The 13,373-nt window shown below is 30.1% G+C and overlaps 1 protein-coding gene across 2 annotated transcripts; it reads right to left on the bottom strand.

The window, feature by feature from the left end:
* Window positions 1-526: 526 nt before the first annotated feature.
* LOC129908740 (coiled-coil domain-containing protein 93) lies at window positions 527-12,499 on the bottom strand. Of its 2 annotated transcripts, XM_055985472.1 has the most exons (10): window positions 12,335-12,499; window positions 12,044-12,252; window positions 11,857-11,986; window positions 11,663-11,800; window positions 6,922-7,122; window positions 6,446-6,490; window positions 1,580-1,887; window positions 1,408-1,521; window positions 1,148-1,353; window positions 527-1,091 (listed from the first exon to the last, which is right to left on the bottom strand). In XM_055985472.1, the coding sequence occupies exons 1-10, from the start codon at window positions 12,416-12,418 to the stop codon at window positions 721-723; spliced, it is 1,806 nt and encodes a 601-aa protein (XP_055841447.1). In that variant the 5' UTR covers window positions 12,419-12,499; the 3' UTR covers window positions 527-720. The 2 variants fall into 2 exon arrangements, with proteins under 2 accessions (XP_055841447.1, XP_055841455.1); XM_055985480.1 differs by lacking the exon at window positions 6,446-6,490 and having other exon boundaries at window positions 12,335-12,493.
* Between the last annotated feature and the right edge of the window lie 874 nt (window positions 12,500-13,373).

Below are 13,373 nucleotides of genomic sequence, written 5' to 3'. Positions count from 1 at the left end.
TTGTAGAGAATTTGAATGCAAGCATTTGTTGTTAAAAGAAGGGTGGTATTTTTCCACCCATTAAGTTGGAAAGACCAATTTTCTTAAAATTCTTCTTTTTCATTTTAATTATGATTATTACAATGTTTAAACATAAAAAATAATTACTTTCACACTAACTTAATCTTTTAACGAAGCTTTCAGGACAATTCAGGAAACTTTCTTCCTTCCTCAATCTTTGATGCATATAAACTCATAAACTTGAACATAACTTTTCGGACTCTACTAGTCTCTTAAGGACGATCTTTATAAAAGAAATTAGCTCGATTGTAAATTTGGTTTGGAAAAAATGAGATCCCATAATTTGGTAACATTTTCAGCTCAAATCGTAACTGTTTTGCGAATACTTGCGAATTTTCTAAAACCCTCTAAAAACCTCAAATTCGAAATGGGTTTTCCTCCCCGCCCGTAATTAATTCTTCCTTTTTTATTTTTTCACTTCTTTCACTATTTTGCAACAAATTAATAAAACTAATAACATAAAATCTATAATTTTCAATTTTAACAATTTTTTTTATTGAACGTTAATTATATTTTTGTTCATTAAAAAAAATCCAAGTCTTTATTGAGTCTATATTTTTGTCTACAAAATAACTTTATCATGCTCATCTATGTATGAATACATATTTGTATATTTTAATAATTGAAAAAAAATATATATCTAACTTTCTAATTGGAATTTCATTGTATGGACTTTAAATGTATCATCAGAGCTTCACATCTCTGGCATTCACGCGTTAGCTGTTTAACAGCTGCTGCATATTTCCTTTGTTGTTCAACTAAATGCATCAACTGACTATTCAAAGCATCACGTTTAACTTTTTCATCATCGCACTTCTGACGAACTTTATTATGTGTCTGCTTGACTCCATCGACAATTGCCTCGAATTGTTTTAAAAACTGTTCTCGAGATTGGGGTGTTGTCATGCCTTCATGATAATTTTCATAAATCGAATTCAATAATGAAAGTTCTTTTTCCAAATACAACTTAGTATCGTCCAGGGTGTTGTAAAGAGTGTAAAACTGCTTTGTTTCACGATGTTTGGCACTTACTGTGGACAAATATAAACATTAGATAAATCCCAAAAATGTTGTATTTAAGGAATACCTTGATTATAAAGCTCTAAAAACCGACGTTGATACTGAGCCAATTCTGTACGATCTGGTACATTATCAAGTTGACGTTGAATTGCAACTATTCCACGATTTTTCTTAGCCAACTGCAATCGTAGAAGCTGTAAATGTTCTTCCTGTTTGGCAATAAAATCTTTTTCATCAGCAGGATTAGTTTCTGCGTTTCTTTGTTCCATTTCTCTGTAAAATAGTAGTTGATTAGTACAAATTATTGCAAAATACTCAACCTCATACTGAATTTCCTTTTGTAGCCTTTCAAGTTCTTCCCGACATTGGTCCTTATACTCCGCTTCTTCTTTCTTTAATTGTTCATTCAATTCCACGAGACCTTTGATTTTCTCCAAGACACTTGAAATAAGATTGATTTCAAAAAAAGTACTCTTTTTTCAAAAAAAGAAAGACTCACCTTTTATCACCTTTAGCTTCAATTTTTTCAAATTCTTTAATTTCAACAATTAAATCCTTTTCCAATTTCTCCTGTTCTTGTAGTTTTAATTTTTGTTTCTCGAGTTCCTGATTCAATTCCTGATTGTCCATTTTAACTCGCAACAATTTCTTATCTAAAACAGCTTTTGTATTTTCCAAAGCTTTAACTTGACTCTGTTCGGATAGTAGTTTCGTATCGATTTCCATTTCTTCTTTGAGATCAGCATAGTGTTTGAGTATGGCTGCTTTGTCCTTTTCATCAAGAACTGTTGTTTGTGGCACGTCGTCCTGTTAAATTTACAAAATATTTAATAAATTCTGGTAAAATAACAGAAATTAACTTATTTTTTATTCTATGCCATCGAATCTATTAAAAAAAATTAGATACATTTTATGTGTTTTAATTTCTAAGTGAAAAATTGAAGTGTCTGTTGTAACGTCTAATAATATTGTAAGTGAACAAATACATTTATTGTGTTTTTTTGAAGAAGTATCAAATAAATATTTATAAGGAATACAACAACGGTGTTTTACTTTTACTCGATCTGATTTTTCTATCAAATTACATTTGGCCTGCGTCAACTGAGCAGGTGGATTGATAGAAACACAAAACATAGAAAAGAGGGGGTGTAAATAAGAAACAACATAAAGGTGGAAAAAGTGCATTCGTACTTATACCTACATATTTTAACATTAGATCTATTCAGGATGTTTTCTTTTAATCCAATTTCGAAATTTTTCAAACGTCCAAAAATCATAAGATTGGACAAAAAAAAAAGAGTAGGGTAGAAGGGGGAGCATTTGCCAATGGGGTACCTTTGCCACCCCAGGTTTTTTTCCAAACCAAAAGAATATTAAATGCCGAAAAATCATTTTCTGTTGCACATTTATGATTGAAAACTTTCCACAAAGTTTGACAGCTTTTGGCTGGACACGAAATAAATTAGACGCTTGTGTTAGTTTTTTAATGTTGAGAACCAAAATTTGAAGATACATAACCGTCGTAAATTTTAGATATTTGTCTTGTTAAATTACTTTTTCATACAAATATCTTTTGAAAATTATGTGTACTATGCTGTGTAGAAGTTATTTTTTTAGTGTTTAACTTATAAAAAAGTTATAACTAAATTTTTGAAAGATTAGCTTGTGGGGTGCATTTGCCATTTGTTTTTGGGTAGGTTTTGCTCTGCCAAATGCACCCCATGGGGTACATTTGCCAGAAGCGAGCTTCCTCAAAAAAGGATGGCAGGATCCTAAAAAATCAATCAGTTCTTCGTATTTTCAGCTAAAAAGAAGTTTTGTTTATGATTATTGGTTTTATTTGTATTAACTTTGATATTTAGGTAACTGGCAATCCCTCCCCACCACCGTGGCAAAGCCTCCCACATGGGGAGGCTTTGCCACATCACTTTTCGTTTTTTTGAATAAATTATTAAAAATAGAAACAATTAATATATCAACATGCAAAAAATATTTAAGTGAAGATAATAAAGTCAATAATATATCAGGTAAAACAAAAATTAAAACAAACGTAAGAACTTTGCGTTAAGTCAATTTTCCTAAATCCTGGCAAATCCTCCCCCTTCTACCCTACTCGTTGGACGTGTAAACCAAAAGAACTTCGGGAGAAAATTCAGAAAAAGACCAATTGCCGAAAAAACTCTCCGGAGGTAACGTTTAACGAACGATGGTGTTAGTGGGAGACCCATAAGAAAGTTAAAATTCTTGTGGGGCACCTATAATAGAGAAAATAGATTCTTTTAGCTTCTATTGAAACTGAGAAGTGAGAATCCAAAAGAATTTAAAATTCTAAGAACCGCCCACTTCGTGGATTTATAAAAAAAAATTAAAACGTTCTTTGACGTTTCATGGTATATGGTATGACCAGATGACCACTGATGTTGTTATTATCGAAACGAAGAACGATGTAATGTTACAAGCACACGACTGACTTAAATATCACCGAAAATACTGAAAACTTCTGATTTTCTATAAGAAAGGGGCGTTTTACCTACCCAAACTACCAACTCAATGACGAAAAAGTAATATTGTTTTAAACTGTAACAGCAATGTCTTGCAAAAAGTAGTGAAATCTCAACAACAAGATAGCTTGAAAAAAAGAGCATGTTCTCCTCTCTTTGAATTAAATCTGGAACAAAGAACTGACATATAAAAGGGCACCAAGATCTGAGATTTAGCCTTATCTTAAATGTGTATCGATTAAGTTTTCATTGTTTTACTTGGGAATCCAGGATTGAGGACTTCAAGCTTAGTACATCCTTACATACAAGTAACTCTTGAAAGGTTACTTCACTTGTAATAAAGAATATTTGAGGGAATTCATTTCAAAGAACATCGAAGGGAGTTTCTGGTCTAACCGTTTATATGATGAAGATTATGGGGATTTTCCAAGTGGAGAAGTACTAGAAGAACTTCTTTCTCATCATTGGTCAACCTCCACTGATGAAGAGGTGTTTACCTCATTTTTTCCAATGTTAATTATAACAAAAAAAGCTATTTTTCAGTACCAAAAACGTTTGTGTACATCTTCACCAGCCCAGAAAAGGAAAAGATCGTACTATGTTTTTTTCTGAGTATCTAAGGTTGTGTGTGAATTGAGGTGAAAAATTTCCAGCTGTTAAAAGTCGATCCTGCTATGGGAGCTCTCTAAATATTAACGTTCATAGGAAATATATTTTTTGTAAGGGTTTTACTTTTTAAATGGTCAAAAATATTAAAATAAAAAGTATATAAAATTATTTTTAAATACTTTTCAATTAAATGATGATGACAAAAATCAGCTCTGAAACCGTAGATCTAAAAAAGACTTAATATGTACGGTCCATCAATTGAATGAAACCGTAAGGAAATCCAGGAATTCAGTTTGAAAGAGATAATTTTGTGTCAGATTTTATTAAACGCATCTGCTTCGTTTTTATTTTCTATCAATTTTATTGTATCCAAAACAAATTGAGCTATATTAGTGGTCATTGAGTTACCTTTTGACTAACAATAAATTTATTCCCGGGTTTACAATATACTTTATAATATAAAAAGATAATACTTTAGAATAATTCGGGGATGCACCATGGACGACAGTTTGGAAATTGATCTAGAGGTAGCAACATATGTCTTACAACCCTTTTTGTGAATAGGAATGATGAAGGAATACTTCCACAACGAACCTAAGCCATAGAGAAAATGATTTTTGACTGTCGCAAATTCATTGCATTATTCTAAATAAAAAGATATTTTTGACATTATAATATTAAAAAATTGTATAAATGCTGTAAACGATGATACAACGTTATTGGATATTTGTATTGACAATGTTCCGTTCGAATTTTTTGTCCGAAAACCTAGGATGTTTATTTGGTCACATCTATTAACCCTTTCGAACCCAAGCTATGAAAATCAATATTAAAAAATGTTTTTTTTCAGTATTATCGTGTCGAAAACATCACAACTAAGAAATATGAATAGTAAAAAGTTATTTTCCAATATAATAAATAGCAAAACTAATGTGTTACTCTCATTTTACATGTAAGTAACTGCACTGCTTATGACCAACAAAAAAAAATCGGACAACTGAGAAAATAACTTTTTATGAAAATATCTTCTAAGCCAAACAAACTAAACACTTTCTGCATAAACCTTTTTTTTATCTTTTTTTCAAAATTATGACCATATATAAAAAATTTTTTTTTTTGCAAAAAAAAATGTGAATTTCAATCCCTTTTTCGATAAAAAAAAATTATAGGTATGATATTTGACTAACTTTTTGTAATATTAGTAACAGTAACTAGGCATTATTATCTTTCAAATAAGCCATCGAAACCTAAAAAATTATTTAATTTAATATTTTTTACGAATTTTTAAAAATATGTTACATGAGAGTAACGCTGGGTCCGAAAGGGTTAACAACTGTGCTTCTACTACCAAATTTGACGAATTGTCTGTGTGGACTATTTCGAAAAATTTTGAAAAAATAAAATGGATCAAAAAAATAGAACCCTGAAAACAATTTTACACTGATTTTTGTGCTCAGTTTTATTTCACACGATTTCGGAAATCTTGCTGTGATAAAAATATCAAAAATTATTTTTCATTTTTTTTTTTCTTTTTAATAAAATGAAAAAAAAAATCCAAAATAATGCTTTTTACCTTCTTATTGGTAAAAGCGAAACATCCTATAAAAATCCTCACGCCGCCGTTCGGGAACCTAAGCTTTTTTATAATATGTGTGTCTTAATCAGTTTGTTAAAGCTTCGCTATGAATTTCCTTCATAACAGTTATTTTCTGGCTGCATAGTCGTTACATTTTAGTACATAAATTTGATTAAAAAAAACTGATAAGAAATATCGAATTCTAAACACACTTAGAAAAATTATTACATCAAAGGGGAAAACCTAAAAAATTAAACATTTATATTATTATATATAAGGGGAAATCCAAAACTAAATGATATCAATAACTAAATAAATATAAAAATTAAATTGAAAAATATATACAACTAGGATTTTTACGCAGATACATTTTATACATTATTACATTTAAATTAATACACACGCACTTACAAATTCGAAAAGTAGCAACAACACAACAAGCAAAGTATTTTCCACTTCCTATTGTTTTTTTCGGGTATTTAAACGGTTATTTATATTTTTTTCAACGGACACATTTTTAGACAAGACACATTATTTTCATTTCAAAAATCAATGACAATCGACACAAATGTACAAAATGATTATTCTTTTATCTTTTTTCTTTTTTTTTTGAAAAAAAAACAAAAAATGTTGAATAGGAATGAGAGAGTAAAGAAAAAAGGATTTAAAGACAGTTTACCTCGTTGGCAATGTATAGGTTTTTAAGCAGCTGGTCAACATCGATCTGCAATTAAATTTGTTTTTTTGTTTGTTGTTTTTTTGTTTGTTTTTGGAGTGTCTTGGCTGTTACATATTCACACACTAAATATGTAAATACAATTTAAAAGCTCGAGAGAATATAGATGAAATAGATTTTTAAAAAAGTGTTTTGTCTGTGAAGCTTTTTTGTTTGGAAAATTAGAAAACAAAAAATTAAAAAAAAAACTTATCTAATACGAAACAAAATTACGTGCAAAAAAAGTTTAAAAAAAATCAAAAAATAATAAAAAGCAGCACAGCAAACCAAAACACAGAGTTAGCTCACTGAAGTTGTGATGATGCGTGAGCTGTTCTGTTTGAATGAAGAAAAAAGAATGTAAGATAAATCCAAATATAAGCAAAAAATTCAAAGCTTGGGACAAAACATTATTATTAGTGTGGTCTAAACGAAATCACCTCACGCTCGACCACATTGTCGTCGAGCTCAGTTCCAGCTGATTGAGAGTCATCGGATTTTTGGGATGCATTCTTGTTGGGTGTTAAACCTGGGTAAGCTCCTTTATTGCCGTATTCCAGAAGAGTTATTCGTACTCGAGTTTTTTCATCTTCATTGCCAGTTTCCTTGCGTTTGTACTGACGATGGGGACTGTACATATCCTGGAATTAAGATTATGTATATTTAGTTTATAGTCAAATTCAATTAAATTCTTTTTGTAATTATAATAATGATTTTTTTTAAGTAAAAGTGTTTTATAAAAAATTCCAATATTCATCAAAGTATTCAAAGCCTATACTCCAATTTTGACTTGTTACTCGTGAAATTAGAAACATTTGAAAATAAGCCTGATTTGATATTTCTCACTGAAATTTGGATCTTCAATCATGAAGTTGATTTTTTTTATACTTGGTAACAGGTTTATGCCTATTGTAACAATACATAATATGCTGCCGGTAGTACTGCTGTTTTTGTAAGTGCAGGTTTAGCATGTGGTGTTGTTTTTCTCTTTATATTTAAATGTTGAACTTTAAAAAAAAAAATAAGTTAAATTTTTTTTTCAAAACTTCTATTAAAAACAGTTCTTCGAAAATGAAATACTTTTTAGAAATGGTTTGTGTACAGCTTTGTAATACTGGCAGGGCAGCTGCTTGTGTAATCAATTTATATTGAAGGTTTTGAATGAACAACAACAACTTGTGTGTGTTACCACCAAGTTCATAGGCTGGAGTTATAGCTATTTCACAAAATACTTTTTAATTTTTTTCATGAAATGTAATACATATATACATTTCCTTTTTAAAAATCCAAATCATAATAAATGTGGCCAACAAAATTTGAAAAATAAATGCATTTTATATTACGAAAAAGTTTTAAAAACGACATGTTAAAATTTATTCAATATTTTTTTTTTTTTTTTTCAAAAATCTGAGTTTAATTACCATTTTTTTTCAAAACCCCTTCACTCAATTTACTTAATTTTCATTTTACAAAAAATATAAGTTTTTAGCTTTTTAAAAATGTGTATTTAAATATTGTAGGTGTTTCCGTTGTGTTCATGTTTTTGAAGTCAATTTATGAGAAAATTGTATCTACCGCTTAAATGATGGATGATTGTCCCCAACTCCCTTATATTTTTTTCCTTTAATTTCCTAGACAATCCTTTGGCATCAATTAATTTATGAAATTTAAGCAACATTTTTTAAAACAAATTTTTTTTGTTCACAAAATATTCAATTAGATTTAAAAAATCAAACCAGCAACTAGCTTTAGTTACTCCACTAATATATAAATTTCAAATATCTGAAAATGGATTAGAATCCTGCATGTATGAGTCGAATAGAATATCTGGTTTGTTAAAAACTTGTATTGATCACATTTATGTAAGACTTGATTGGCGTTCATATATGCCGATCTTAAAATCATTGATCAATGTATGACATGTCTTCTTTTTTATCTAAAAACAGTTAAACCTATTCAAAAACACATTCCGTCTAGGGTTTGAAGTCGTGTCAATTTTGAATTTTTTAAATCGTTATCTTGGTCTTGAAAGTAGTTTGGAAGTATTTAATGAGAACGATGCTACTTTTGCCTTTGATAAATTCTTAAAAAACATTAAAACATAGCCGGCTCGGAAAATATTACTGGCCTTGAAACCGATTGTTTGAATGAATTTTCTACCGGATATGAAAAAGAGATAGATATTAGCTTTTTTCGACCAACCTATTTCCTCTATCGAACTTCTGCTACCTAATATATTGGATCAAAACTGTAATTAACCCTCTGGCACCTGAATTGTTTGCAAAACATTATGCTGCTATTACTTCGACACCAAATGAAGCTTAAATGGGTCTTCCAAGAGGATAATAACCCAAAACACATCAGCAGAACAGCCAGGCAATGGTTTCAAGATACTAAAATTGGGGTCATAAAGTGACCTGCTCAGTCTTTCAGACCTCAATCCCTTCTAGAAACTTTGGAGGGATATAAAAGGAGATGTGTTTAAAGCCAAAACTTAAAATAACGGGAGTTATTAACCGTTGCTGAGCTGGTTTGGTGATCTATGACACCGCAAAGATCTCAGGGACTTTACGACTTCATGAAAGGTCGTTACGAAGCGGTTATTAAAAATAACGGTCATGGGAGCAAGTACTACCTTTTCTCTAATAAAATAATGTTTAGTTGAACTTTTTTCGCCCTTCTTTTATTTAAATTTAATAGAAAAAGAAAATCACTGCTATTATTTTGCTCGCTTTAATTTGGGCTTATTTTGTCTTTGGATTAATTTTAAGCTTAATAGAAATAAATTAAATTCCATTTGTACTAAAATTTAAATATTAATAAAAATTAAGGAGTTTTACTTAAAAAAAATTTCCAAAATCATAGCTCTTTTAATGTTTAATGCTTTATTTAAAATATTTTTCAAATCGCTGCTATTTATTTATTATTTTTGCTCGCAGCTGTAAATGGTTATTTGAATTTGATTTTGATTAAAAAAACTGCGTCTTAAGATTAGTAGTCTAAATTTTTATTTTTTTTTTCATGTATCTATTCTTTTCAATCTTACCTTTAGTGAGGCGGCTTAGCAACAAAATCGTGCACTTTGTGATAAAAGCATGAAATTAACATCGTTGGTAGTACTCAATATAAGAGTTATGTTGAGATCTGGAAAGGTAGACACAAGACTTTTTCTGTGTTGCACTCGATTTGTTGCATATCATAGTATAGGCTAGGGATGTTGCGAATATACGCATCCGCATCCGCAAATGCAGAACTTCCGCATGAATTTGGACATCCGCATCCGGCCCCGCATCCGCAACAATCAATGCGGATTTTCATGCGGATGCAAAGAAGTTGCGACAAGAAAGAATTTGGGCGGAGCCGGCAAATGGCGCGTACCAATGGGAGTCACACTGAGTAATGGTTTGTAGTTGATTTTTTTAGGCAAAACGCAGAAAAATGTAAAAGTCTTAATTTTATATAGTTCCTTTTATACTTCGAATTTCAAATCGTATAAGATATTTAGCACGAACTGACCTAATTTGCAAAATTATCAAATTTGGGTTGAAAACAGGCTATTAATAAGATCTTTCTTTTCGGTAAAAAAAAAAGAGCTAGTGCCAGTGAAGACTTTAACGACAATTTCTACCCACTCCACAAGGAAATGTTCCTAGGGAACAATTTAGCGCGGGCTTAACCAATCTCTGTGTAACCGACTTGGTACAGAGAAGGTGGCGGTGTTACTATTTATTAAGTCTAATGCACCTCTTTTAATTTATATCATTAAATACAAATAATAAAAATGTTGTTTATAACTGTATCATTATTTTAATTTATTTGCATTAATTTTTTATATAAGATCTTAAACATCCGCATCCGCATCCCCATCTGCAGATGTTAACTTTCAAAAATCCGCATCCGCATCTGCATCCGCGGATGTGAAAAAATCCACATTTTCAACATCCCTAGTATAGGCAATGAAACATTTTTATTAATATGATACATGATTTCGAGGTATTTTCTAACGCCCGATCGAATAAAATCAATACCAAAATAACTCGACCATCATGTAAAAAGTTATTGGACTCTTTATGAATTATCTTTTACTCAAAGAGCTTAAGTACTCCTTGAAAAAAAGTGGTAGGTTGATAAAATTTTGTGTGGGCGTTTCATATACCATAGAAAAAATAATAAAATATGTCAATCAACAAATTTCAGGTCAAAGGGTGTTTTTTCTAGCGAGAAAGAACACTTTTGAAATGGTACCATTGGGCTTTTAAGCAATCTGTCTTTGTCTTTTTCCTTTCTATCATAACTGTTTATTAAAGAAGTACAAGAAAAAACCAACCAATCAAATCAAATCAATTCTGAGGAAAACAAAAGCATACATGCATAATACACGCCACTTTTCCTCAAAATTGAAATATCAAAAGTTTTTTTTCTGTTTTTTTTTTTTTTTTTTTTTTTCTTCGACACTGACGTTTAAAAGCCCAATTGCACCACCTATGAGAATTAAAAATAAAAAAAAAATGAGTTATATTTACCATGGAATATTGAATTTTCATGAAAAACTTAGAGAGCTTCCTTTTATTTTGTATTGAATTTTCATACAAATTAATGATTTGAAGGAGTGAGGTGCAAAAGTAAAAGTATGAAAAATAATTGTGCAGTTTGTGATATAGGGATCAAGTTAATAGGATTGTTAATACAATATGTAACCCTCATTTAAAGATATTGGGCCACTTAATATTTAACCTAGGAGGATGTACATGAGTCATCTAATAATCACAAATTTCACAAAAATTGTTGCTTTATGTGCATTGTTATAAACACCGTTAAAGGTAAAATATTAAGTGGCCCAATATTATTAAATTGAACGATTGAACTCTTTTTTAATGCTAAGCCGCCTCACTACTTACCCCACAACATATGTATATTTACAAATGAATTACTGTTCTGATTTTCTTTAACTCGGTAGTTTCGAAACTAGTTTTTTAAATACAGAAAGTACCTATCTTACTTGTTTATATTATATTGATTATATGAAAAGAACTTATTATCTCTTACGCTTTTTAACTTATATTAAATGAATAAAACTATGTTAATATGAATTTTTATTAATAACTTGGAGCTAAATTATATTTTTATATAGAATTTTATTTAAATACAAAATTTTGAATTAAAAAAAAAAAAGCAACAAACCTGAATACGTTTAATATTGGCCGATGCAGTACGCATTTTCTGCAGGTTCTCCTTGTCCGAGTTGTATTGGAAATTATTGTGAAACTGGCTAACAGCAAATGCCTTTAATTTGGCTGCGCGCTCTGCACGATTTTCCACCTATTAAGTCCAATCAATTAGAAGACTATTATATTCCCTTAATTGAGTAGACTTACTGATTTTTTGACTAGCCATTGTATGACTGGAAAGATGCTTATAAATTCAAGACCTTGAATTTGATGGGGTTCAATCAAATAAGGACATTTCATTTTTGGCAAAACAGAGACGATTTTTTCAACTAATGCACTGAAATTGCAAGTATTTTAAAACTTTATTATTTGAGGTTTATTAAGATTTTCTTACATTTTTTGACCAATTGTTAAATTCTCATGAAATAAAAGATCAACATCGACGTCATAGTCACAACATTCGATGCACCAAGTCATTCCACCTACAATTTTATCGAATGGCGATAAGCCTTTGATTCGAGCACGATAGTAACCAGCATTTACAAGAATTTCAAATATTTCTTGCTGCTTGGCATTTTGTTCTTCATCCTCGCGACGTTCCACCTTTTTTTTAATCGACAAGAAAATAAGTATTGAACAAGGAGCTTCTTGGTCATTGATTTTTATAGTTTTTTGTTATACACACCTGAACTTCATTGCCATCGGCATCAAAACGAGTGGCTAATTTAACATTTGGTAAAGCTTTTGCAAATATTTCACGATTTGCCATTATTTTTTAATTAACAATAACTTTTTAACTTGGATGTTGAAAATTATTTTTATTAATTATTAATACATTTTATTTGAGAAACGATGGCAGATAGATAGCAAAAAACAAACAGCTGACTTTTGTTGTCAAACAAGGATCAAACAGAACCTCAATCCGGATAAAAAAGAATGCGTTCTTATTTTTATCGTATGTCTAGATACATGATTTTTTTGAACGGCTGTTGTTGATGTGTCAAAGTGGATGTTTTGTTTACAAAACCAACTTAAGGATTTTTTTCTTTTGGAAATAAGCGGAATAAAATGAAAATAAAAACAAGAGTTTTGCAATTTTATGATACAAGAGAATTTATTTTGACTAAAAAATATTGTTTTTGTTATAATTATGCAAATAAAAATATTTTCAAAACAATTTTTTTTTGTGTTTGACAGTTTAACAATATTTAACAATAAATCGTTCCTAAATGATTTGTAAAAAACCCAACAATTTCTAACGATGACACATCAACAATATTTTTTGACATAACAACGATGGTTGACTATTGTTAGAAAAAGAACGCACCTCAGTACACATAATAAGGTAATATATTCCGAAAAATGGCAAAATTTGTTTGTCAAAAAACGGGCACCAATCTGTCAGGCCGGCCTTAAATTTTTATATTTTAATCGCAGTAAACAGGAAATTTGTTTTTGTTTTAATTTATAAAATGTCATTTAAAAAAATTATAATAGCCCCTGTTCTATTGGAGGTGGTATAGTTTACTCGTGAGTAGAAATCTAGTACAACAACTACACATTCCTATCTCCTCGAGTAGAAGATCATGTGTTAAGCCTGGTACGCTGTTCGCGCTAAATTTTAGCCGAGATAAAATTCCCATACAAGTTATCGATAATTTGTATGGGATCCATTTTAGCTCAGATAAAATGTTTCGATAATTTGTATGGGAGCTAAAATTTAG

This window comes from Episyrphus balteatus, chromosome 1 (assembly GCF_945859705.1).
Source record: "Episyrphus balteatus chromosome 1, idEpiBalt1.1, whole genome shotgun sequence".
In the NCBI taxonomy this organism is placed as follows: Eukaryota; Metazoa; Arthropoda; class Insecta; order Diptera; family Syrphidae; genus Episyrphus; species Episyrphus balteatus.
The sequence above is the reverse complement of the archived record's forward strand: the minus strand, read 5'-3'. Positions and strand labels throughout refer to the sequence as shown.

Bases quoted from the DNA above. Each gene is read 5' to 3' on its own strand.
- LOC129908740 (XM_055985472.1), bottom strand. From the start codon at position 12,418: ATGGCAAATCGTGAAATATTTGCAAAAGCTTTACCAAATGTTAAATTA. The intron at 1,888-6,445 runs GTAAACTGTCTT...TAAATTTAACAG, and splicing joins ACCTATACATTGCCAACGAG to GACGACGTGCCACAAACAAC. The intron at 1,092-1,147 runs GTATTCCTTAAA...ATTTGTCCACAG, and splicing joins TTTAGAGCTTTATAATCAAG to TAAGTGCCAAACATCGTGAA.